The sequence below is a fragment of the Ruditapes philippinarum genome, unplaced genomic scaffold (assembly GCF_026571515.1).
Source record: "Ruditapes philippinarum isolate M1 unplaced genomic scaffold, ASM2657151v2 ctg2700_1_1_1_1, whole genome shotgun sequence".
NCBI classification, from domain to species: Eukaryota; Metazoa; Mollusca; class Bivalvia; order Venerida; family Veneridae; genus Ruditapes; species Ruditapes philippinarum.
The window spans coordinates 36,366-63,736 of record NW_026854410.1 but is presented as its reverse complement, the minus strand read 5'-3'; the positions used below and the strand labels follow the sequence as shown (position 1 = coordinate 63,736).

Below are 27,371 nucleotides of genomic sequence, written 5' to 3'. Positions count from 1 at the left end.
AAATCTGTCAATCATACAGGGTTCGGTCCCTGATGATCTTAAATCTGCTCGTGTTGTTCCTTTATATAAAAAGAATGAAGTTCGTAACTACCGACCTGTATCTATCCTTAGTATTTTATCTTGAACATGTAATTTATGACCAATTAAAGGAATATCTAGTACATAAAAATCTTCTGTATGATCTTCAGTCTGGTTTTAGGCGTAGCTTTTCAACAGTCACAAGTCTCATCCACCTCACCGATTATATTCGCTTTGAGATGAATAAAGGTAGCCTCATTGGCATGGTCATGCTTGACCTACAGAAGGCCTTTGATACGGTCAATCATCCTATTGTTTTAATGAAACTTCAAGCCCTTGGTCTAAATAAGTCTTCCATCAGATGGGTTTCATCCTATTTTTCTGATAGACAACATCTTGAAGAGGTATCTGGCTCAAAGTCCTCCACTGCAAATATATCTTGTGGCGTCTCTCAGGGTTCCATATTGGGTTCGCTCCTGGCCCCAAGGTTATACAACTTTTATCTGAGTTCTGACTCGAATCTCAGGATTTTAATTGGTCAGTGTACATTCTGTTTTTCTTACCAATCAAATTCTAGAGATCTAAGTTTGAGCTCATTAATTTTTTTTAACCTTGGACCTTGTTTCTTATTTACGTAAATTATATATCAGCAGTAACTAACCATAAATTGCTTCTCTATGCTGATGATTCAGCCATCCTTGTCTCTGAAAAATCCAAGTCTGCAATTCAGAACACATTGAGTAATGGTCTCACTGTTATTAGTCAATGGCTGATATGTACGGTGGCTGATTTATGCCATTCGTGTTTTCGCCCCGCGCCCCCGCCATTTAAATTTGTTACTTCTCGACTTTTCGCTTGGCGGGGTCGCGGGACGAAAACACGCTAATTAGCGGGGGCGCGGGGCGAAGTGTTTTATTTCATTAAACTTCGCCCCGCGCCCCCGCCGTTTTATTTCTTAAATCTCGCTCCGCGCCCTCGCGGGGCGAAGTTTTATTTGTTAACTTTCGCCGCGCGCTCCCGCTAATTAGCGTGTTTTTGCTCCGCGACCCCGCAATTTAAACTTGTTATTTCTCGACTTTTCGCTTCTCGGGTCGCGGGACGAAAACACGCTAATCAGCGGGGGCGCCGGCTCCCGCCGTTTTATTTCTTAATCCTCGCTCCGCGCCCTCGCGGGGCGAACTTTCATTTATCAAACTTTGCAGCGCGCCCCCGCTAATTAGCGTGTTTTCGCTCCGCGACCTCGCCACTTGAACTTGTTAATTCTCGGCTTTTCGCTTGGCGGGGTCGCGGGTCGAAAACACAAATGGCACAAATCAGCCACCATAGATATGCAACAAGTTGTCTCTGCATCTTGGCAAGACAGAGTCAATACTTCTTGGTTCTAAACAGAGATTGAAATATCAATCCACCCTTGTTATTTCCTGCAACGGTCAACATATAGAGTCCAAATCTTCAGTCAAATATCTTGATGCCATTGACCAATCTTTTGAGGCAAGGTCTGTTATCAAATAGTCAAATACTCGTTTGAAGATTTTATACCGCGAAGGTCAGTTCCTTACTTACTATACAAGGAGATTACTTGTAATGTCCCTTATTCAATGCCATTTTGATTACGCCTCATCAACCTGGTTTTATGGATTTACACAAGAGTTGAAAAACAAGCTACAAATTTCACAAAATAAACTCATAAGATTCATGTTGAACATACATCCTAGGTCACATATTGATAAAGAACATTTTTTTATCTCTCAAGCTGCTACCTGTTGCAAAAAGGGTGGGTCATCTGGCTATGTCATGTTTTTATGCTCCCCGAAAAATTTCGGGGAGCATATAGTCGGCGCCTTGTCCGTCTGTCCGTCCGTCCGTCTGTCCGTCCGTCTGTCCGTCCGTTGTCTTGTCCGGAGCATAACTTGAAAACCCTTGGAGATAATTTGTTTAAACTTCATGCAGTGGTAGAGGGCATTGAGGGGGAGTGCAGTGTCAAAGAACAATAACTCTATTTTGCCCGGTTTTTTAATTATCTCCCCTTATAGAAAAATCTTGTCCGGGGCATAACTCTAAAACTATAAGAGATATCAACATGAAACTTTGTAGGTGAATGGGTAGATGTGCAGTGCATAAGAACAATAACTCTTTTTGTCCTAATTTTGGAGTTATTGCCCTTTGTTAATTTCAACACTTTGAACTTTGTCCGGAACATAACTCTAAAACTCTAAGAGATATCAACATGAAACTTTGTAGGTAAATAGATCTCGATGGGTAGAAGTGCAGCGCAAAAGTACCATAACTCTGTTAAGCCTCATTTTTGAATTATCTACCCTTTTAGGAAAATCTTGTACAGGACATAGCTGTAAAACAATAAGAGATATCAACATGAAACTTTGAAGGTAGATACATGTATATCCTAATAGGTAGATGTGCAATGCACAAGAATCATAACTCTGCGTTGCCTATTTTTGGGGTTATTGCCCTTTGTTTATTTTTACTTTTTGAAGTTGTCTGGAACATAACTCGGAAACCATAAGAGATGTCAACAAGAAACTTGGTAGGTTGATAGATCACAGTGATTAGAAGTGCACTGCAAAGAACAGTAACTCTGCCTTGCCTAATTTTTGAATTATTGCACTTTGAACTTTTTCAGGGACATAACTCTGAAACTACAAGAGGTGTTCTTTCCTGTGTCCAAAACCTATTTGGGGAGCATCACCCGGCTCGAAACCGGGCTCTTGTTTAAAATAAGTTCCATCACTGCTCCTGGTTACATGTGTGATCATTTTACCACAGCTAGTAGCGTTCACAATTATCCAACCTGATTTAGATAAAAAAATAAGATTCTTACTCAGACCTCAGTGATATGGCTCTGTCTGATAGTACAATATTTGAAATTCCTAAAATTAAAGGTTTTGGCATTAAATCCTTTGCATACAAGGGATGTACATTGTGGAACTCCCTACCTCAACATGTAAGAGATGTCAAAACCATGCAATCTTTTAAATAAAAAACCAAAGAACACTTCTTTGAAATCATCTAAGCCTTTTTGTTGATTAATTTCCATAAGCTCTGATTCTTTAATACCTCATAACTGTGATAACCACACAAAATGTGATACTAACTAAAGTATGTCTGATACATCATACATGTGATACTCATTAAACTGTGATTATTACTGTGATATCTAGGTTAGAGTTAAAATTCGCCTAGGGCAGTGTTTGTTGGAATGTCTTTTTATTTTACTAACTGAAAATATAATTTATAGTATTTTATGTTGTATTAGCCTGCCTCAGGATCTCAGTCTAGTTTATAATAACCTTCTGTAATTGATTCTGTTTCAAAACTTTTTATGTTGATTGTAACATTTATTTTCTTTTATTTTCTTTTTTAAATTTATGTCAAAATGTTAAAGCTAGTCTTCCTATGTCATGCAATATTATATTTGTAAGGACCACAATGGAAACAAGGGTTTATCTTAACTCTTTTTTGTGTGTTATCCTTCACATAATTATAATGTTTATTGACATGGCTATATTATTAACATACATGTCTTGTTATTTGTTTTAATGTATGTTTTATAATTTGTTTGCAATGTGAATTGTATTATTTTATGTGCAACAAATTTTATCTATAATAAATTCTATCTATAACAAAATATCTCGAAATTAATAAGATTTACAAACCCTAAATTTGGAATCATTTGGTTTGCTTCAGACTTTTTTCTTCTAACTTGAGAGTGTGAGTGCGAGGTCTGAGGTTCAAATTCGAGTTAAGGCAACTATTTTTAGCTCACAAAGTGACATGGTGAGCTTTTGTGATCGCTTTTCGTCCGGCGTCCGTTCGTCGTCCGTCCGTTTTCCGTCCGTAAACTTTTACTTCAAAAGACATCTCCTCATAAAACACTCAGCTAATTTCAACCAAACTACACAGGAATGTTCCTTAGGAGGTCACCTTTAAAAATTGTTAAAAGAATTTAATTCCATGCAAAACTCTTGTTTGCCATGGGAACCAACAGAAAAAAAACTTTTTTAAAAAAAACTGAAAGAGCTAGAGCTAAACATTTGGCAGGAAACATCGTCTAGTCAGTGTCTACCAAGTTTGGTCAAAATTCAAAATTAACCCCGCCCCGGGGGTCATTGATTTTCCTTATTTGTATATAGTAGAAACTTAAAAATCTCTTTTAAAAACCCAAATAGCTAGAGCTTAGATATTAAGCATGAAACATCTTCTAGTGGGTGTCTACCGAGTTCGTTCAAATAAAAGCCCTGGGGCCAAAATTGGCCCCGCCTCAGGGGGTCATTGTTTTTCCCTTTATTTATATAGTAGAACTTCTTTATTTGTATATAGTAAAAACTTGAAAAATCTTCTTTAAAAACAAATAGCTAGAGCTTAGATATTAAACATGAAACATCTTCTAATGGGTGTCTACCAAGTTTGTTCAGATAAAGGCCCTTGGGATAAAATTGGCCCTGTCCCGGGGGTCATTGATTTTCCTTATATGTGTATTGTTAAAACTTAAAAAATCTTCTATTAAAATCCCCAAAGAGCTCAACTGTTAGAGCAAAGAATCTAAACAAAGTCGGTACCCTGCAAGACGAATTATAGTACATCAAAATAAACTTATACAGGAAAAAAACATACAGATTATGAGATATACAGGACGATTTAGATTGCAATGATTAGAAAATACCACAGAGCTTGCAGCCCTTTGATTTAATGACGCGGTTGGTCACTATCGTCAAATAAAACGACATCACTAATAATGTTCAAAGGCGTTACAAATCAAGTTTTCTTTGTCCAAAAAATAATAAAGTTTGTCTTGAATGATTTAGAAAAGTTTGCATTTTCAGAATATTTGAAAAAAGTAAAATGTCAAATTTTACCACTATGTTGGAAATGTCATGTCACGGATTATATAAAGACTCCGATTGTGATAGCTGTTGCCCCTTAGGTCGAGGTCATGGTCACTGTTTAAAACAAAACAGATCCCGGACAATAACTAGATATAGAGATATTAAAATAAAACTTTGTATATAGCAAGCTTCTATAAAGACCCCGGTTGGATGTACTCGTTGGAGTAAATGTCACTGTTACTAAAAATTGAAAACTGTTTCCGGACAATAACAGGAGTTGACCCCTGGAGCCAATATTACTTAAATGGAAAAAAAGTATTTAAGGAAGATTAGTCGATTAAGAAATGATATAATATTATTAAACTTGGTGATGAAACTCAATCCAAATTTTATCATTTTAACGTTTAGATATTAAATACTGTTATTAAGATGATGTTTGGGGCGAGTACAGAGTCTCGAGTTTTCCAGTACTGTCAATGAATAGGCTAAACGTGTCACTGATTCAGTTCCTTTTTACTTCAAAAACTCCGAGATACCAATTATTTGCTATAAATATAAGAACCCTGTTAGAAATATCTTATTAAACAAGCAATTATCATAGTATTGCAAGCAATCCGTAAGTCCCCTACCGGTTGGGACCCCAGCAACATTCTGAAGGGCCATTGGCCATTCATTTAATGTTTCAATTTTTGTCTATTTTAAGTAAAGTTGTTGGAAAAAGGTCTTTAAAAGTGATCAAAGTAAACAGTTTTTATGAATAGACAGACAGACGGACTGAAGGACAATCTTAAGTTAATGTTTTATACATATCTGTTACCAAAATATAACAATTTAAAAGCAAAATTCTTAAAGAAGAGATGACTCTTGAAATAAAGAGGCAAGACATCATACATGATGTGAGTGTTAACAAAGAATAATTAGTAATTAAGCTGTTCATAATGAATGTTTATTTTGAAGTAAAAGAAAGTTAAAAGAATGAATAAGAAAAGTTAAAAGTTTAAGGAGGAGATAATTCTGGAAATATGGATGCTAGATTGATGAACCTTGTCATATTATTATGATGTGGGAGTTTGAAGTAACACCTATAAGTAATAAAGTAGTTGGAGTAAAATATACCAATTTCTCGAAAAAAAAATCTAAGTTCAAGGGGAACATAATTCTGGAAATAGTCTTGAGTATTGAACCTTCTCACAAACGATTTGAGTGATAATAAGAAACATATATATGAAGTTTGAAAAGATAAATTAAGAAATAAAGAAGTTATTAAAAAAAAACGTTTTTTTTAATGAAAATTCTAAGTTCAAGGAAGGCAATTCTGATAACTTTTATGCTAGAGTTTGTAAACCTTGTCTGATGTCCAGAAACTTACATTTTAAGTTTGAAATAAATAACTTAAGAAATAAAGAACTTATAGTAAAAAAGCCTAAAAACTAGAATCAGAAATCTTGACGAAGTTGCCGACGTTTGACGAAGTATGACAGCTCTCAATATACTCCCTGCAGTCAAAATTAAAATGATGTGTATAACTTCCATACTACCATCTAGCCATATTTTAAGTTTCATAAAAAAATTCAGCTCTTTTTTACTAATCACAAATATTGTTATATGTGCCATGTTTTAAGCTTATTTGTTGCCATGGCAACCAATTTGTTCAAAATAGGAAGAAAAGAAAAAGACATGCATAATCTCCAGACTGCCATCTACCCATATTTCAAGTTTCATAAAAAAATCAGTATTTTTTGCATTATCACTAGATCCAGTTTATGTGTTAAGTTTGCCATATTTTCAGTCTATTTGTTGTAATAGAAACCAGATTTTTCAACATAGGAAGAAAAGAAAAAGACGTGCATAATCTCTAGACTGCCAGCTACCCAAATTTTAAGTTTCATAAAAATATTTTCAGTACTTTTTGCGTTATCACTGAATCCAGTTTATGTGTAAAACTTGCCATATTTTCAGTATATTAGTTCCCATAGCAACCAGGATTTTTAACGTAGGAAGAAAAGAAAAAGACATGCATAATCTCCATACTGACATCTATCCATATATCAAGTTTCATAAAAATATTATCAGCACTTTTTGCGTTATCGCGGGATCCAGTTTTGTGGACGGACGGACTGACGGAGTAATGATGTGCACTCTATTATTCTCTCTATTGTTCTTTTTAGCAACACATAAGAAAATAGCCACATTAAAGTATTACGGAATAAATGACATCAAAGAGAAAGAACAGTTACCTATTGTCCATCTAGCCACATAATTACTGCCCCGTGAGAGCGGACGGACAGAAAGGCGGACAGACGGACGGAGGGTAAAATAGAGAAAATAAGAATCCCTAAAGAAAGCCCAACACGGCAAAATTGAAAATGTTGCAGACTCAGTTTGATTGAGCCTGTTCATGGACGGTACTGACAAGTGCAAACTACCGTCCACGCCCCCTAGCACCGGCTTAAGCAGAATTCAACATTTAACATGAACGAGTAAAATTTAGAATTTTGAAACATCCGCAGGGGACTTATTACAACAAAGTGGTCTGTGACGTAGATATTCAGTTTAATACTCCAACAACTTGAGACTGCAATACTTCTAAATTCTGTAATTCAGATTTTGGCCACAGATAATCATAACTTATTCTTGAAAGGACCTTAATACAGAATTCCTTCTGAGATTGATTTAAATGCTTGTCGTAGTCAGATTGCTGAATCTATAGAGGAATATTTGGTCAAATGGTGTCGCCGTGAAAATGCGGATAGTAATGCTCTAGTTACATGGAAACGTAACATCTTTAAAATTATTGATTTACGTATTAATTTTATTCCCACCTTAACCAAGACTTTACAATCGTATCTTTGATTTAATTTCAAAATTCAATAGTGATCTAAAAAAACTTCTGCGACAAGGGTTAGTCAGCCTGATTTTTACGGGGATATTGTTTACAAACTTCGTAAGATCTTGAGTCATTGTAATTTTTCTGTTGTGTTTGCTAAATTAATTAAACGTTTTATTAAAAGGGGTTATGACCCTACTATTTTTAGACATACCGCATGCTAAGTGTTCAACCCATTTACAGTTGGACGCTACGCTTCCTTCTTTTGATTACATCTGACGGACCAAGTGGGAGACTATGATGGACAGTTCTTAAAGCCCTTTGGGACTGAATTGCCTTAATGTTTGTCTTCTGTCTTGCTTCGTCGGGCCCTTGTAGGTGATATTCTTCTTGTTGCGTTGCCTTACTTCAAGACATCGAGTACTTTTGTTTTGGTCATTGGGTGTACTTTTATGTTTCTACATGATCATTTTGGTGTTTTACTTATTTAACCTTTTGTAACCATAACAACTGTTAGAATTTCACTTGGAGGGGATTCATTTTATTTACACTGTCTTGTTTATAGGAACATGGCGGGGTTAAGAGCGAGGTTTGGTGTACCATAAACCGGTTTAAACTCCCAAGCAGTATTTATGCTGCTGACCGTTCCAAGGCGGCGCCCCTCTGTGTTCCTCAGATGTATGTCTATGTTGTTTCATACTGTTTTGGTGACACTTGTGTCCCTTGTTGTTTTCTCGTCTAAGGTAAGTATCTTCACTTTGCCCCTAGTTTTTTATTTATCCTGTCCCTTCCCCGGGTCTCCTGTCCCCCCTTCCCCTGTCCCCTTTGACTTTATGGTCCTATTTTTCAATCATTTATTTGTTTTCTTTTAGTTCCTTATCAGTAACTAATTATTTATGATTTTAGTGGTCAGCCTGCCCATGCCCTTGTGCTGAGTCCTGTTTTTGTTTGGGGTCCTCCTGGGCTCATTGCCACTGGCTCTTGTTGCTGGGTCGGGTGGGGGTTGCGTTCATTGAACGCCGCCTTTCCTTGTTGATCTTGTTTATCATATCATATTACTGTAAGACATCTAAAAAAGGATATTCATGAATTTCTACCAACTTGGGCGCCATTTTGTTTTCTTGTTACAGATAGGTACCCACCAGTTACCATTCTTAAAGGGAAATCACCAAAAAACATTTTCTATGCTCGCCAAATCCAAATTAAGTTCATTTTTGAAAAAGTTCTGCCGGACTAGTTAAGGCATCAATTTTAACTTTGAATAATATGACTTAAATATCGGATGGAATTACGGAGAGTAAAGTTGAGGAAAAAATGTAAAAAAAACAAACTACAAATTCTTCCCTTACATTTATATAATGCGCACTTCTTGAATTATTTTTTTGAATGACTAAATAGTGTGGTGTTGTAACTATAGCTTATTGTTACGTTAAAACAATCTGTTGCGACAAGGGATTAGCCAGCCTGGTTTTTATGGCGATGTGATTTACAAACTTCGTAAGATTTTGGCTCATGGTAATTTCTTCTGCTGATTTTACTAAAATCATTAAACGTTTTATAAAAAGAGGTATGACCCTACTATTTTAAGACATACTGCATGCTTAGTGTTCAACCCTATAACAGTTGGACACTACGCTTTCCTCTTTTGATTACATCTGATCAAGTGGGAGACTCTATGATGGACAGTTCTTAAAGCCCTTTGGGACTGAATTGTCGTAATGTTCTTCTTTGCCTTGCTTCGTCGGGCCCTTGTAGGTGATTTTCTTGTTGCTCTGTCTTCCTTTATGACATTGAGTACTTTTGTTATGGTCGTTGGGTTTCCTTTGATATGTTTCTACATGATTATTTTGGTGTTTTACTTATTTAACCTTTTGTTACCATAACAACTGTTAGAATTTCACTTGGTGGGGATTCATTTTATTTACACTGTCTCGTTTATAGGAACATGGTGGGGCTAAGAGCAAGGTTTGGTGCACCATTAACCGGTTTAAACTCCCCAGCAGTCATAATTATGCTGCTGACCGTTCCAAGGCGGCGCCCCTTTGTGTTCCTCAGATGTATGTCTATGTTGTTTTATACTGTTTTTGTGTCACTTATTTTACCCCCCCCCTTCCCCGGGTCTCCTGTCCCCTTCCCCTGTCCCCTTTAACTTTATGGGCCTTTTATTCAATTATGTATTTGTTTTCTTTGAGTTCTTTATCAGTTATAAATTATTTCCTATTATTCAATCATTTATTTGTTTTCTTTGGGTTCCTTGTCAGTAACAAATTATTTATTATTTTAGTGATTGACCTGTCCGTGCTCTGTCTTGTGCCCTGTCCTATTTTTGTTTGGTGTCCGCCTGGGCTTCTAGCCAGTGGTTCTTTTTGCTGGGTCGCATGGGGGTTGCGTTCATTGAACGCCGCCTTTCCTTGTTGATCTTGTTTATCATATTTTATCGTCAAAAGTGATAATTTTCTTGATTACATCTTGTTTGGTAAGTTGAAACCAAAAAAATAAAAAAGAAAGAAGTTGATAATATAAACAATAACAAAACAAAGACACCTTATTGAACGTTTTGATTACAATAGATAAAGCTGACAATAGGGTAGGGGGACTGTTTTGAAAAGAAAGATTAACCCGTGTGTGATATTTTCAAGTGCCGTCTAACACAGCATAACCATCAAGGGGAAGGGAAGGTTTAAAACCTTGTCTAAAGGGATGTATTTCGTGAAAAGTCCCTTTAAGGGGTTGTCTAAGGGATACCTGTCGGGGACAAACGTTTTTTAATACGACAGTCCAGGGGGTGGGAATTGCGATAATGATAATGATTGTGATATGAAGTGCAATGGTGATGACGCTGCTGCTGATGATGATGATAGAAAACATGTTGCACATTTTCTTCTCAAACGTGACGATAAATGTCTTCATCGTTGAAATAACTATGCCGTTAAATGCACGCCTGTAAATGAAGATACTCTCGTCGTAGCACAAGAATAACCTAAATCAATTTCTACTATAAAACATTATCTGAAAACAAAAAAAAAACAAAAAAAAAAAAAAACAACAAAAAGGAAATCACATACCACCAAATATCTGTGGAAATAAACTTAATATGTGTCCGATTGGGCCATACTCACCACAGAATAGAATTCGTTGTATTTGTTGTAGGTTGATTTGGAAGAGGCATCTGTTCAACCTTTTAAGGAACTGGCAATGTCACGCCAGGTTTCAGAAGTGCTTGGAGGCGGTCATCACATCATCCAGATACTCGTCCCCGATCGCCACTCCACTTCACGGACAAGGATAGAGATTGTGTTGGATAGAACGCGCCACACAAACTTTATGTAAGCATACTTAGATCCAGACACCATATGTCACAGTATCACCGCCAGTTTCAGGCCAGCTTCAATTAGCTTTAGGTAAAAGGTATGCTGCATCGCTAATTAGCTTCTGATATGTCCAAGTATCTCAACAAACATATCATGTGACATGCGCATGATGTTCGTGAAGGATTTGTCATCTTCCTAGCAAAGCTCAACCATGATTCGGTCGAACAAACAAAACACTTGCCGTCTTAATAACACTGATTTAGTCAAGCACTGTCGTCTTTTCAGGGTCATTTTCTCTTTCGGCGAGGACCCTCTGTTTTTATGAATGTTCTGTCCTCTTCATGCATGTCTATGGCATACATATAAAGCAATTGTAGTCTTTCTAGATCTAGCCCAAAATCAAATTAACCTTGCTCACGAATAGACGTTCGGGAAACGCTCGAATGATGCCCAATGAACGCTAAGAGGACGTTCTTTTCATTTAAGTCACACGCTATGTGCGCTAGTAGCGGTCGTTGACAGATTGTCAGTGAGTCGTTCACTGCAAAGCAAACGATTAGCATTAGCCTAGTAGATTAACGACTGACTAACGATAGCATAACGCGTGCAAACGTTGATTAAACCTTCCAAGAACGTTCTTAAATATTCTTCAGCAAATCAAATAAAACAACTAAGAACGCTTGTCCCAGTGAAAGCTTATATGCATGTTCAAAATATTTTAATATACGGACTATCGATTCCCGGTCATCACCGACGTTCACCAGGGTTCAAACACCGCTCACTTGTGCTATCCCAGCAACCATTGGGGGAATTCAAACGTTGCATGCCTGATAATTTCTTCTATTCAGGATAAATGAGTTCTGCATCCCAACATGTTCCATTGATTATTTTGGGAGAGACAACATTTTACATTTTATGTGTAAAATTTGTCTTAATAAACATACCTAAATTATCTTTTCAAAAATGTATTATGCATTTTAAATTCTACATTATATATTGTGTTATTGGACTTAGTTTATACATTCAATGAATTAAAAGATAAAATGATGGGTGTTATGTCTTTTTGATTGTCCTTGTTTCATATCATTATGGACCTGCCAATCGCAGTTTAAAAGATCCTGTAACACAATTTGTTATGGTTTTATATCATAAATATGATGCTCAAATTAAGATTTATCAATTTTGTTAGTTCCAAAAAAGCATAATATATAAAGATATTACCCAATTTAACATTTCATGTAAATAAAGGGAGGTAATAAAAAATTCTATAAAGTCCACGTCAAATTTTTCAATAGGAAATGAATGCATATATTTTAATGATTACATATAATATGTAATCATATATGCAGTACATATTTTACATATTATTCGATGTCTGAAAATTGTTTTATAAGCATAATTATATACATATATATAATTTCACTTAAGTGTGGTATACAACCTCAATTACAACATACAACATACAGGATCTTTAAAGTTTGAAATGAAAGACACTTGGGTCAGCAAGGTTTAAAATTGTGCAAGTCATATAGTATTTGACTGATAAATTAAAAATATTGTTAAAAATGTTAGGGTGTATATATAATTATTTTATATGAAAACATTGAAAGTCTGACTTTGGTAAATAGAAATGACAAGAATATAGTTTGTTTTATTTTGTGATACAAAAATTCTGACTGTGCTTCTATTTTGTGCTATTATGAGGTCAACACATTACTAAAATACAAATATGCATGTGCATAAAAAAGGCATGCAAGGAGACCTTTATCATTTCCTAGAGCTAGAGGCTGACACGTTTAAGTTTGAAAAAAAGGAGTTTATATCAGACGTGTAAGATACACGTTAGATCGCCGTAGTATATAATGTTACATATGATTTAGATTATTTGAATACATTGTGGGCTGGGAACAGTGCACACTGTGAGATGCCATACAAGTATTTTCACTACCTAGTATATTTTAAATTCCTGAACAATATTATTCTACAATAATTATCTATCCATGAAAAATGTTTTAAGTTAGACCATGGTTAATGGGCACTAAAATGAACAGTAAAATTGACAAAATAGGACAGTAATGTGTCTTAAAGGTCACCTGTATGCAAAATTTAAATAAAATTTGTCGTGTGGTTTATGAGTTATGGATATATTTCTGAACTAAAACTTTGCTTTAAGAAAGGCTTTTTTTTCAGAAATGAAGAAACTCTAAATAATCTATAATATCATCATTATAAAAAATGTTTTGCTATTGCTCATTGTTAAGAAGCAAATAATAACAGTGAGATAACAAATTACACGAGCAAAATGATTGTTTTTAAACAAACTATTTTTCATATGTATAAAAATGTTACCCTACCCAACCGTCTTTAAAAACTTATTTGACCATTTCCCTATATAAAAAGCTAATTCAAAATATCCCTAAAATTTACCACAATGATGGGCTGTTTTCAAAGTTTCTGAAAATATTCTGAAAGTATATTGGTTGATCATGCGAAATATAAAATACTAAAACCGTGCAGTTTTAATTTTATTAAATTTTGAAAAAATCTGGTATCATATTTGCGATTTAATTTAGTATAATTTAACATATAAATACCTACAGTAGTTATATAATTAAAATCAAACACTTTTGACCTCCATAAGGGATCTGAGAGATGCATAAATAATGTTAAAAAGAAAACAAAAAAAAAGTAAAAAAGTCCCTCAACTTCAATGTAGTTGATTCTTTCCTATTTGAATACTCTTCAATGGTCTACCTAAAAATAAAGAAAAATGTTAACGATTATTGTGTAACTGATAAGTACTTATGAAGGGCAGTTCTGAAACAACACTGTTGACTCAGTAAGATAATGTGTAGCTTTAATATTTTTGAATATGGATCATAAGCTTATATACCTTGAAAAGTTTGATAAGATATTATGAAATACAATATTTTATTGTATATAACGTCTGTGATATATCATAATAATTTATACATCCTTTTTAAGTTAAGTAGTTTAAATTTTATCTTAGTATATGAACATAACTCTGTGAAATTTCCTTCGGGAACAAGGCAAAGGACTGGAGCAGACAGACCTAATAAATATAAATTTTAGTTTAAATTATCAGAATGACTTTTAAAATTGGTTTCATAACGGCAGATTTTTTTATTCCATGTTTAATGACTTTAAGATTTGTGAAGTAAACTAAGTTTTAACTAGAAATATGTGTGAAAGCCATGGATGCCCTGCTAAATATTTTAAGACACAGAGTAGTGCGAACAAAGTGTTATGACAGGACAGCAAAGTTGGAATTTCATAAACATGTTTGCAATTACAGACCCTCTAAAGTAAGAGGACACATGACCGTTGGTTAAAAACAGTTTCTTGATATTCTAAAAACCTTTATTATAGTGTAAAAATACAAGTTCAATAAAGTTTATATAAGTTACATTTTTATTGTCACAGTACAGCATTGGTAATCACAATTACTTTTGCCATCTGACTTGAAAATCTCGTGATGCATAGCCGAGTAATGGACCAGACAGGATTTTATAACTGCTCACAGTTTACCTGTAAGTGTGACCTTGACCTTAGAGTTACTGATATTGGTCTTGCGCATGACACACCGACTCTTCTTTCTACGCATTTGTGCCGTGTTAGTTCAAAATGCTTTGATGTATAACAAATTGAGAAAAATATCCTATCAGAAAACTTATCTTTTTCCCATTTGATGTAGTCGTGATTGAAGCGCGACAAAAATAAATATATATTTTTTGTAAATTCGACCCTTGAACATCTCGGTAAGGTCTACTCGGCCCTAATAAATACCTATTAGTTTTTTATACCGCGTATAAAGTTTTGTTTTGAAAATTTTTTATATATCGTGTAAATACTGTATTTATGTACATTAATAAATTGTAATTCTAGTAATTTACTATGTACATACTTATGTCAATTAAACGTTTCATTTATAAACATTAGGATACGAAATGCAATATTTATTAAATATTTAAAGAGTTAGTTTTAAGGATTAATTTCTAATATCTAATATAAGATATCTAACATAACAACATAAACTCACAAAATAAATTTCACGTCAGTTGTGTTTATATCTAAACTCTCCTTTGCAGGTTGTACATACAGCTTGTTTATGGATTTTTGTTTTCAAATCATCGGCACAAGGTAAGTTCTAGATTGAAATATCGTTTTTGCTTTTCATAATTCATATAATTACGTACAAGAAAAATCGTGTGTCGAAAGTTTTAATAATTTACTAATAATACTGTAATTTGAACAATGTTTGTGATATACTAAATAAAAGAAGTGTGAACATGACCATCAACAGAAAAATATTCTGGGTTTTTGTTGTTATATCTATTGTTGTTGTTGTGGTTGTTGTTGGAAGACTACCAAACAACTTATCAACAGCAATTAAAAAGTTCAAAGCGATTTGTTATATCCAAGTAATAATAAGGTTAGTATCCTTTATATGCTTTTAAATTCATGTAATAAAGCAACGAAGTTTACGTCATTTAAATGCAACGTAAATTGATTGTAACGACTTTGTTGATTGTAAGATAACCTTGTCCTTGAATTCAATTTTATACGTAAAAACGTTTTCATGGTATCGTTATATTTCAAGGAAAACGTAAAAGGTATTACGATTTAATATTTTAGAGGTTGATGAACGATGTAAAGTGGATTGTGCATGCTGTAAGAAAGGAAAATGTGGATTAGGGACATATTTTTCGGAGGAATGTACTCTAGGCTGTATAGATGGCTATAGAGGTGCTCGATGCTGGATTAAATGTAAATTCAACTGTCCAAAGTGTGCCGTTGATTATTCGTTATGTACGGCATGCTATGATGGATATTATCTAGGCCCTGATAGTGACTGTACATCAAAATGCTTACCCGGATGTAAAACATGCACGACAGGAACCACGTGTACATCATGTAAGGAGGGATATGAAAATAACAACAATACATGTAATAGTCTCTGTCCAAGTACCTGTAGCACGTGTTTGTCGAAAACAAGCTGTGGGTCGTGCAAGGATGGTTATTATATCGGTTACCAGAACGACAACATTGACCTCCCTAAATTGAACAACTGTACGTACAAATGTCGAGATAATTGTGTACGATGCACTTCTTATGACAATTGCTCTGTTTGTAAAACTGGTCTATATGGAACAAACTGTGCGAAAAATTGTTCAGTTGGTTGTAGCGCAAACACTTGCGATATACAAACTGGAAACTGTGAATGCGACCCTAATTATGCTGGGGAAAGATGTGATAAATGTAAAACCGGGAAATACGGAAAAAATTGCGGTCAACAATGTCCCACGGGATGTAAAAATAACGTGTGTGAAAAAGATTCCGGAGAGTGTACAGACGGTTGCACTTCAGACACAATCATTGGTAATAAATGTGATATTTGTTTAGCTGGTTGGTATGGGAAATACTGTAACATGTCTTGTTCTGTCGGCTGTAAAAATCAGCGATGCAACGAAAGTGATGGGAAATGCTTAAATGGATGTCTTGATAACTTTGTAGGAGGTAAATGCAATCAGTGTCTAGCTGGTAAATTTGGAGAAATGTGCAACAGTGACTGTCCACATAATTGTGATTATAAAGGCTGCTTGAAAGACTCCGGCAATTGTATTGAATGCAGTCAGAATTTCGGTGGTGTGAAATGTGAAAAATGTGCTGTTGGATTTTTTAGTTCACTTTGCTCTGAAATATGCCCGGTTAATTGTTTAGACAGTGTATGTGATAGAGAATCAGGCACGTGTTCTGATGGCTGTAAAAACAATTATTCTGGTGACATATGTTGTACTAATAATAATAACTGTATTACATGTTTGTCGGAGACTAGGTGCAAACAATGCACGTCTGGATATTTTAATGACAAATGTGACAAACAATGCCCAGAGAATTGTCTTGGTTCTTGTAATATTGAATCAGGGAATTGTAGCAGCTGCAAAGATAACTATTATGGTGAAAGCTGCAACTTTTCTTGTTCACCTACGTGCAAAATACGAACAACGGCAAGTGGAAGTGTATGTCAGCAGACAAATGGGAAGTGTCTATATGGATGTGTTGATGGTTTCTATGGTTTACAGTGTTCCGAGAAATGCTCTGTTTATTGTAACGATACACTCTGTGACCGAGAGGACGGCCAATGTACAAAGGGTTGCCAAGTTAAAGTAATAAATGATCCCGTTTGTCCTTTGATCTCAGGTTAGAAACATTGTGCATAAAATGTACGTTATGGTAGCTTTGAAGTAAAACTCTTGGCTGTGGAAAGAATAAAACATGTATCCTTAAATCATAATTAAGAAATGAGTAGAACATTTATGAAATATAATTAGATATTGTTGCTTCAACAGATTTGGTATGAATAATACATATACCGGTAGGTATGTTCATTAAAGCCTTAGTCTGTTATAACCGAAGTACTTTAAGCATATGCAATCAGTATTTATCCATGCCAGTCGACATGTCATTTCCATAAACCGTCTTTATACTATTCATGTATTTTGATATTTATGTACTGATAAATGATATTTGACAGTTCTGGAATACAAACTTGATACGCTCATTAAAATTACAGCATGATACAAATACTTTAATCTATTCTCAGAAAGTTTTCCATCACTTACATGATACTATACATACCATTGATTTCAGATCAACCGGTGAATACGGCTGCTGTAGTATTTGGAACTCTTTTTGCTGTGTCAGTAGTGGGTAACATCATTACAGTGTCTGTGCTGTTACTCTTGAAGTGTCGGCAAAGGTAATGTTTTTTTTTTTTCATTTATCATTCACAAATCAAGAAACATGCATAAAAGTCTAAAACAAAGCGATCCCTCGGAAGCATTTAAAGCAAAAATATAAGATGAAAATAAATTGCGAACTCGTTTTGATTGAGTTTGCTCATGAGAGATAAGTTAAATTGTAATACCTCTCTCACTTTTCCAACTTGTTGAAAATAATGACAATCCTAAAATAAGTATTCAAAATTAACTGCAAGAAACTTAAATTCTATATATTTTACATAAGAGTTTATTTTGCACAGGCCTATACTGAGTTACAAATTATGTCAAAACTTACGAGAAAACCATTAGTTTTCATTATCCTGCATGTTTACTCATGTACATGAAAAAAGTATTTATAAATGTCTACCTACGACGTAGATATTGGTGCTAGAAATTGAGTTCCTTTATCGAAACACGACAGGTTTATTTAGAAACACATACATCTACATATTTCTATTTGTCAAGATTAATAACCATTGTTAAATCTTACCATTAGCAATTCCGTCAATTGTACAAAAAATCTTGCATACTATTTAGAAGGGTTACGTACGATACGTTACGATCATTTTCCGATTTTCAGTGTTTTTTTTTTTTTTTGGTGGCGTATTTTTCTTTATACGTGTTGCAAATCCGTGAATTTATTATACTAATAAGACGTTCTTATTTACAAACTTCTCTTTAAAACTTCGTTTTGATTAACCTTAAATTGTCTAAATAGCTCTTTTTTAAATCTAAAATGACGTTCAGTGTTTTAGAAATTAATAAAACTTTAATATTTAGAGAAAAAATGAATGTAATGAAATTAATGATGACATATTAAATTGTTCTACTATTTCGTAAATATGTGGAGTTCTTAATTTGGCTTCAGACCCAAAATCTTCACACACTCTATATGTTGACTGGGGTCATGAACCTCTTTCGGTCTATCTTTAGTAATCACAATGATTGTTTTTGTTTGTGAAACCAAAGCCGGGTAACAAAGATTTTCAGTGTTTTATATTTTCTTTTTTCATCATAGAATCTTTCCATATAAAGATACATCAATTTGTTTAAAAAATTTTTTTTTTGTTTGTTTTTACCTTAGCTCAAACAGGAGTTGTTCCGTTCATATATATTTTGTATATTAATAACAAATACTTCTTGAAAGAAGTCCATGATTTATTTGGCCTCTTTTGAATTGTTCTGAAGTTGCTGATTGTTTAGAACAATGTCAAGAGACAGCCTTGATCTTTCCTAAAAGTTGCATTATTCTTCCTCGCATATATATTTTCAGTTAATGGTCTTCGCAATAAAAAAATATTATTACATATTCAGAATACTGAATACATTTTCCCAAACAGCAAATCGAATTGTTTAAATGATTATAATTACTAAAACATAATTCTCTTTACTAAACAGAAACAATGTCAAAAACAAGGCAAGAGGACCATCTTATGAAAATTCTGGTAACTATGATGTTATTTACTATAGTTTGTTTTCTGTTTCTTTTCCTTTAAGAATTTGTGTTTTATTAATTTTATTTTTGTTCAATTTAAGCATTTCAAATCTGTTTTCTTGTGCATCTCTAGTAAAACAAAAATAATGCACTCAGTTTCAAAATGTAATGATGTGAATAAAATGTTAACATTTCAGAAATAGTACTAGAATGTGGAAATTTTGCAAGTATTGAGAACAATAGAAGTACACAAGGTGCGTGTACTTTGTTGTATTTTCTACACTGTAATCGATTTCTTTTTCTACACTGTAATCGATTTTTTAGATAAATTTGCATTCGTTAAAAGTAATGACTGACCACTTTTAAAGCCAATTAAAGTCTTTGATATCATTAAATGACAGTATCCACTTAGAATGAATTCAGCGATCAACATTATATTTCAATATTGATAATTATTTGAATGGCTGATATGTATATGTATGGTCAAATCTTTGATGAAGCGTATCTGACAAGTGGAAAGGTTTAAGATGAACTAATTTATCTGTATTGAAATGAGACGTTATATTATTTGTATTTTTTTTTAAATTCCAATTATTAATAAATCGACACTTACATGCTTTATTTTAAAGTGGAAATTAAATATGTATCGTAATACGAGCATACAATTATTCAAACCATTAGGTGTTTGCATCTTACTATGGAAAGCATTGACTGTCTTATGATTATAAAAATGAACGTTGGTGTGTTTACTCAATATATTGCTATTTGGACATAGCAACGTCCAGGTTTTTAATTATAAGACAGCCAATGCTTTTATATCTTACGGTGTTTTGTTTGGATAATCGTGACATTTCATTTTATCCTTGCCCGCTATGCACACTGCCACATGCAATGTGGTAAAAAACAACAACAAAAAATCACACACAAAAAAAAGGAAAAAAAGAAAGAAAAGAAACACGATGGTACGATATCACGATAGTGATACGCGATGGTTTGAAAATAAGAATACAATTGCACGGTGATGAAAACGCGATGTAATGTCCTACCGTCGCAATTTCACTATCTTACTATCGCGATTTGAACAATGTAACTTCGTGTTTTAACAATCGTACCATCGCGTTTACACCATCATATCATCGCGTTTTCATCATCCTGTCATTGCGTTTTTACGATCGTGCTATCGTATTTTCACCATCGTGCTATTGCAATATCACCATCGTACCACCGCGTTTTCACAATCTTAACATTGCGTTTTCACCATCATACCATCAAAAGTCACCAAACACCGTAGCATCTAAATTTTATTTAGTACAACTTTTATGCAGTTATTATCTACGTTGAAATCCATTACACCATTTTATTGAATGTTATTTATAAAATGTTATTTATAGAATGTTATTTATTTAAGCATCAAACAGTGGCACTTCAATGACGTCAGATAACTATGAGAATCTTGAAAGCTTGCAAGGTATTTGTAAATTAATTGCAATGATATTTTATAGAGTAATGTATAACATTACATATACAAGATATAATTATAATGTAATTAAACTTTAAGGGTTAATTTAGTATCGATGTACAAATTTGTCTATACACAATAGTATCGATAAAGACATAAAGAGTTCATAAAAATGTGCTTTATTTGTGTTTTTTTATAGAATCTGAGCATGAATATGGACGAATACAACCGGGCACTGGACTTAACTGATTAACTAGACTCACGGGTTTACATTCATTGTGATTCATTACCACACTTTCTTAAATGTGACGCAGTGCTTCACTTCATTTCTTGTTCATAATTTGTTTAACACTCTTGTAAATATTGATGTTAAAATCAAAAGGAAAGTTAATTGTCAATTATATATATATATTGTTTATACATCAGCATGTAAAACGTTGCACTATTTAGTATTTGGACGACACTTCACTCAATATTGTGTCATATCCCGTACTTAAAAAACAAGTGTAGTGTTTGTGTGGCACGTCTTGACAATGTATTTTTGTATACTAGTCTCAATATTGCATCAATATCTACATGCACAATGAAGTTGATTTCACCTTTAAGTTATTATTTTTATCTATATTGTTCTAGATCTTTTAAAACAATATAAAATAATAGAAAAATAGAAAAAAAGTTATAATTTTGGGATAGGAATTTCATAGAATATTCACGAGAGATTTTAATGTGTGTAAAACTTTAAACATAAAACATTTACTTATTCAATTAACGTAAAGTCATATTACGTTTCAGTTATATTCAACAAATGACAGTTGCGCTATTGGCAGTTGAATGAATTGTTTCAATTTTTTTTCAATGGTGTTTTTGAATTAGTTCATACAAATTGAGTAACAGTTTAGGGTGTATTAGACTTATGTTACCATAACGATAATTGTACATATGTTTTGATTAAATTGTATAGTTATTCATCTATTTTGTTAACAAAAAACAATGTGTATACCACGCTGTAATTTTTAAGAATTATGTTGTTTATAATAAGTAGATCATCACAAGACAGTTTTTTCATCTGCAAGTAATTAATTGTCCTCGTGTTAGTGAGTGAATCTTTTGTTAGTGAGCTATACAATTTAGTGGTACCCGATAAACACCCTGTTACACTTGACTGCGCGTCAACTGTGTTTACACGGCGTTGTTAAATTTAACAAAGCACCGCGAGACCGCAATAAAATAATGAGGTATTTTTGATGACATGGAAACTTCACACACCGTCTTCACGCCGTCCTCAAGGCGATCATGGCGATGCTGCGGAGCTTTCACGGCGTTTTAAATTTTGATTTCTGCGTTCGGACTTCGATTCTACTGAGTTCTTTGCGCTTACAATGCGCTTTTACGGCGCCAACACGGCGCTATCGCGGCGCTCACACTGTGCTGAAATTGTAAAGCTCCGTAAAGACGCCGTGCACACAAAGTATAAACACGTTAGAGACGTCGCACAATTTCTGAAAAAGCTCCGCGGATAACCACTGCGTTCATTCGGCGTTCGTTTTGCGCTTTCACGGCACTCCTGTTGCGTTGTAGAAGATGCTACTGAGTTGCTACGGCGTCCTTACTGTGACCCAAGTGCGCTCTATTCAGAACACCAAGTGACGGCGTTTGTTTTGAGCATGCTCAAAATGTGCGCCGTCGGTTGGCGTTCAATGCGATGCCACTACGATGTTGTGGCGATGCTACAGCGATATTTGCGATCTAACTGCGCTCACCACGGTGTTCTGAATTTTCTTTGGACGCCCTATTTGGACGATGAGAACGCCGCCCTAGTGTGACAGGGTTTCAACAGACTGATACAACGATGAGCTGGTCACCAAGTCCTCTGAAACCGAGAAGATTATTACCTTTCTAAGAAAGGAATGAGACTGGTATAAAAAAATAATTGGAACAGTTTAAGGGCATTATTATGATGGCTGGATATTAAAGGACATTTTTGGGGAATGTTAAGGGGCTGTATCGGTTATGGCACTTGTCATTATTCTTGTTCCGGCATCTTTTATCATAGCTCAATTTTCAAGACGTTGTATTATAGACTGTTTGTGTATATGTGATGCTAAAACGTGAGTGGAAAACGACTAAGCATCTTAACCCCTAGTTTTCTAGGGGTAATTAGTAGCAAGAGAAAATAATAAAATCTTAATTTAGCCTTTAAAACGCGGCGCTAAAATTCTAATATAAGTTTTTGCGATTGTTTCGACTGAAAACGCTAGCACTCAGAGTCTTTAAAGGCTCGCCGATGTATTTAAAGTCTGTCAAAACCATACTTTCTATAACCGTCCATTTTAAAAATTACATTTTCATACGTGTGTTTTGGCAAATTGATATCACGTTTAAGCTTAATTCTTAAGTTGTTGCTGAACGCAAGGCATTATTTTCATACGTTCATCCACACGACTTTTTCTGCAGGAGGTTCGGCTCTTATTCGAATGAGATGCATCTTGCTTTTATCGAGATATCCGAGTGGTCCGAACGATTCAATCTTTAATTTTGTACTGATATAATAAAACCGCCATTATTTCTATGCATTGTTTCGTATTGTGACTTTTAAGGGTTGACTTTCGTTGTTGACCCCCCCCCCCCCCCCAATCAATCTCCATCCTAAACCCACTTGGGGATAGCGCGGTATCAGTGCAACTCAAACTTATACTGGTAACATACAAAATAAGTGAACTATTTGCCAATTTTAAAACAAAACTATATAGTATCTATAGTATTATAACTTAAATAATTATAATCAATGTGTAGATGATAACATTAGCTTCAGTCACCCAACATGGGAAATTCCCTGACAAGAGAAAGTAGTCCGTTTAAAAAAAAACTACAAAAAAAGAGACAAATAACAAATAGAGTTACACACTATCGCTGTTGTCAATCCCGTTAAGCAAACAACAAGTCACGTGACCTTACAAAGTATTTTTCATTGATGTTCATATGCTTGTTTTAATGGCTTGAGCTTAATAAATTTTATGTCGTTGTTGTTGTTGTAATGAGTTTTGCGATATGAATTAGTTTAAGCACAAAAATTAACAATGGAAATGATTCGCTTATCAAGTTTCATCTTTGTAACGAAAACGTTTTCTACATATTTTACCGTTAATTTCGCATGAATCGATATTTTTGCAGGTACATGATAACGATGTATTATGAGAACTTTTTGCTTTACTTCCGTTTTTAATATTTATGACCATACTTTTTTAAAATATTAAGATCTTAAATATTGCCATTTTTATGATGAATGGAAAAGTTGAAACGAAACAATGTGGATGTTCAATTTGGTATGTAAAATATACTATAATGGATTTAATTTCATTTAATAATAATCACACGAACTTAAATCTAACATAAGTAACTAGGACTATTCGGGCAAGGAAACAAATTAAAGGCGGATGTAAAAATCGTTTCGTTAGAATATATTTTATAACAAAAAAGAACAAAAAAGAGAAGATATATATTTATTTATTTTTGATTTTACCTTACATGACATATAGTGGGATTGTTTGCGTGACTATTCAAGTATATTTTTATTTGCATATACTCTGGATGTCTTTTGATCTCTGTCATCATTTTGATGCAATTAACATTTGTACAATGTTTAATACAAATGAAATCTATTGTCATTGTTATAGTCGCTTAGTTTTTTTTAGAACATTAATTATAATATATAAATATATTTCCCTGGTGTTTGTGAGCGTGCCTTGGTTTTCGCGAAGTTATATATCAACCCATGTCTAATATCAAAATGTATGCACATTATGTCAAAATAAATCTTTATTCTGATCTTACTAGTATCCTAAAAGTTGCTGAACAATATTTTAAATTGGATTTGATCTTCTTTGCAGAAATCAAACGCATCAATGTCAATTATCATAGTTAAAAATAAATTTTAAAGATCACCGATCGAACCGGTCTACTTACATTTATTTTACCTGTGTCTTGAAATGATATCTAAACTATTTTTTATATTAATGTTTGTTAAAGAAATAATATCGTTCTGTGCGGTGTTTATCGGCTATGTTTCAGCCGTATGGATTTTTGATGGGAATGAATTGACCTCGAAGGCCGTAGGCTAACCGGTGTTAAAATTCGATAAACACCGCTAAGACTAATATTATTTCAATTCTTACTGATTTGCATAAACTATGTGGCGTTAGTGTATATAAGATATGTTTAAGTATCGTATGAAACTAAAGCGTAATAAGGACGGAAATATCAATAAAAACATAAGTGTTGCCTTAAAAGGCCTTGTTTCTTGACCTTATCCGAGAGAGAACATGCATGAAATTGAACAACTGCATATACATGTAGTCTCTTACTAGTGTTTATTGCCAGTTAAACACCTCTTTTTCTTCTTCTTTGTGAAGTGTAAAGTGACAAAAAGAGGCATGTCAAAATAAAGGACAAACACGAATCGTATTTATTACTGAGCTTGTGTGCACAATATCATATGATTTATTTTCATATGATACTTAAACAATATCTTATATACACTAACGCCACATATTTGGTGACTTTATTTAGATATTGTGGACAGAAGCTCAGTAATAATATGATTACAGATTTATAGACACTCTCATAAGATATTTTTGAAATCGTTTAACGTGATACATCAGTTTTTATATATGCGTCTTTTTCCCGCGCTTCAAAATTGTTATTTTTTACTTATTCGCCATTAAAACGAATTATTTTTCTTCTTTTTTTCCTGGTGTATGCTGTATAAATTACACCATAGTGAGAAAATGTTAACAGTTTTGTTCGCTCCATGCGCTTCTGAAAATAATCAAGTATTGTATTTTTCCCTCATTTTTTTCAGTGTGATTTGTAGCAAAAGTACCTAAAATAAACAAATATATTTTATTAATATATCAGTAAAATTAAATTCATATCGCTCATTGTACATCAGTTATACTTCAATCGATATAGATTTGATGATCTTCCTTCGGTGTGCTTGCTAATTTTATGACTTCATAAAATAGTTATTACGTTCTGCCCTATATGTCGTTAAACGTTACTCCACATTTCCGGCTATAAATTTGGTTAACATTTGTTTGTTTAACGTTTGCATAGCAGTTGAGCGTCTTGTGACATCTTTGTTATGTGCCTCTGTTACTCGAAAATTCGTTTTAATCTACAATATTTAAAGTATTGTAATGTCTTCCCCTTTCAATGTTATTTATAGCACACTCACAAAACCAACAAACACCCTCTATTTATTACTGTAATATCCTCTTATAAAGTCATAAAATCATAACATAATAGCCTGAAGACGTCCATTCTTTAAAGCAGTAAAGCATAACGGACTTTATTTGTAGTCGGTTTCCCAAAGAGATTATAGTTTAAAGCTTACCATTCCTTTATGTTAAGGCTTATAACTAAATAAATTAACGCATTGATTGATATTCTAAACACTTCTTCTTTCAATTCGTTATATTTCTATTTAATTCACTTCTCATTGTTTATAACGACATATAAAAGGACAATTTTTGGCTTTAAAAAAAAGAAGAAAAACAAAATTTCGTTACAAATGCTAAATGTAAATGTAAATAAAAAAATGAATGGGGAAGTTAAATCTCAAAAAATGTTTGTTATTTTTTAAATAATGTCCTTATTTTTCAAAAAAACCTTTTTGAAATTTCATTAAAGCGGAAATGTATGTTACGGTTCAGAACTGTTCACTATTAAGGGAAAAATGTGCACGAGCAAACTAGCTCAGCCGGTAATTTATAAAGCCACGAAACAATATATTCTCATGGTCTTGGGTTCAAACCCCGGTCAGGCTGAACATTGTTCTCATCGAGTTACATTTGGCGCATAACATAAGTCCGTAACTATATAAAGCTCAAAGATTAATTCCACACCTCTGTATCCTTAAATAGCAATATAACGGGTATAAAGTATGTGTTCACTATGTAGAGGAAAGAATGGTTCAGCGGCCGAATAGCTCATTTTTTGTAAACATCCCGTCGGCTCAAAGGTAAAATATGTTTTTATTCTAAGAAATCGTTAGATTATCAAAAAAGACGTAGCGCACCAAATATTTGCTTTAGTACTTGACTTTATTTTAAATAACGTTGAAAGTTTTACTGCCTAGTTTAGTCCTGAAAGCGGGATAATTTCCCCCTTAATGCTCCCACTCGGACTCACAAACAGTTTGTATCCCGTTTTCAGGCTTAAACCAAATAGTAAAACTTTAAACGATTTTTTTTAATATATCAAGTACTAAAGCCATTCTTTGGTGCGCTACATTATTTTTTGATATTCTAACGATTTCTTAGAATAAAAAAAAATATCTTCGTGTCGAAAAGTAAGCAGGGCCTACCATTGTATTCTTAATGCATAATGTTTATTGTACAACGCTAACCGATTACTCAGTTGAAGATCCTGTATGTTTTGTGTTTGATATTGTTTCTGTGTGTATACCACACGTGCAAAAAATTATATATGTATATAATTATGCAAAAAAAACAATTTTCAAACATCGAAGAATATGTAAAATGTGTACTGTAAATATTTGTGAAATTATATTTAATCAATTACATGCATTCATTTCTTATTGGAAAATTTGACTCAGAATTTATAGAAAATAAATTTCTAATTAACTCCCTTTGTTTACATGAAATGTTAAATTG

General features: G+C 33.7%; 1 protein-coding gene across 2 annotated transcripts in view; it reads left to right on the top strand.

The window, feature by feature from the left end:
- LOC132740055 (multiple epidermal growth factor-like domains protein 10) overlaps positions 1 to 25,461 on the top strand; it is a 29,623-nt gene extending 4,162 nt beyond the window's left edge. The window contains exons 2-8 of one of the 2 annotated variants that reach the window (XM_060727909.1): positions 15,110 to 15,161; positions 15,657 to 17,222; positions 17,673 to 17,781; positions 19,202 to 19,248; positions 19,436 to 19,492; positions 20,647 to 20,706; positions 20,897 to 25,460. In XM_060727909.1, the coding sequence (XP_060583892.1) occupies positions 15,110 to 15,161; positions 15,657 to 17,222; positions 17,673 to 17,781; positions 19,202 to 19,248; positions 19,436 to 19,492; positions 20,647 to 20,706; positions 20,897 to 20,946 (1,941 nt within the window). In that variant the 3' untranslated portion in view covers positions 20,947 to 25,460. Of the gene's footprint in view, positions 1 to 15,109; positions 15,162 to 15,656; positions 17,223 to 17,672; positions 17,782 to 19,201; positions 19,249 to 19,435; positions 19,493 to 20,646; positions 20,707 to 20,896 lie in introns of both variants that reach the window. The other variant, XM_060727910.1, reaches the window with a different exon arrangement.
- The last annotated feature ends 1,910 nt before the right edge of the window (positions 25,462 to 27,371 follow it).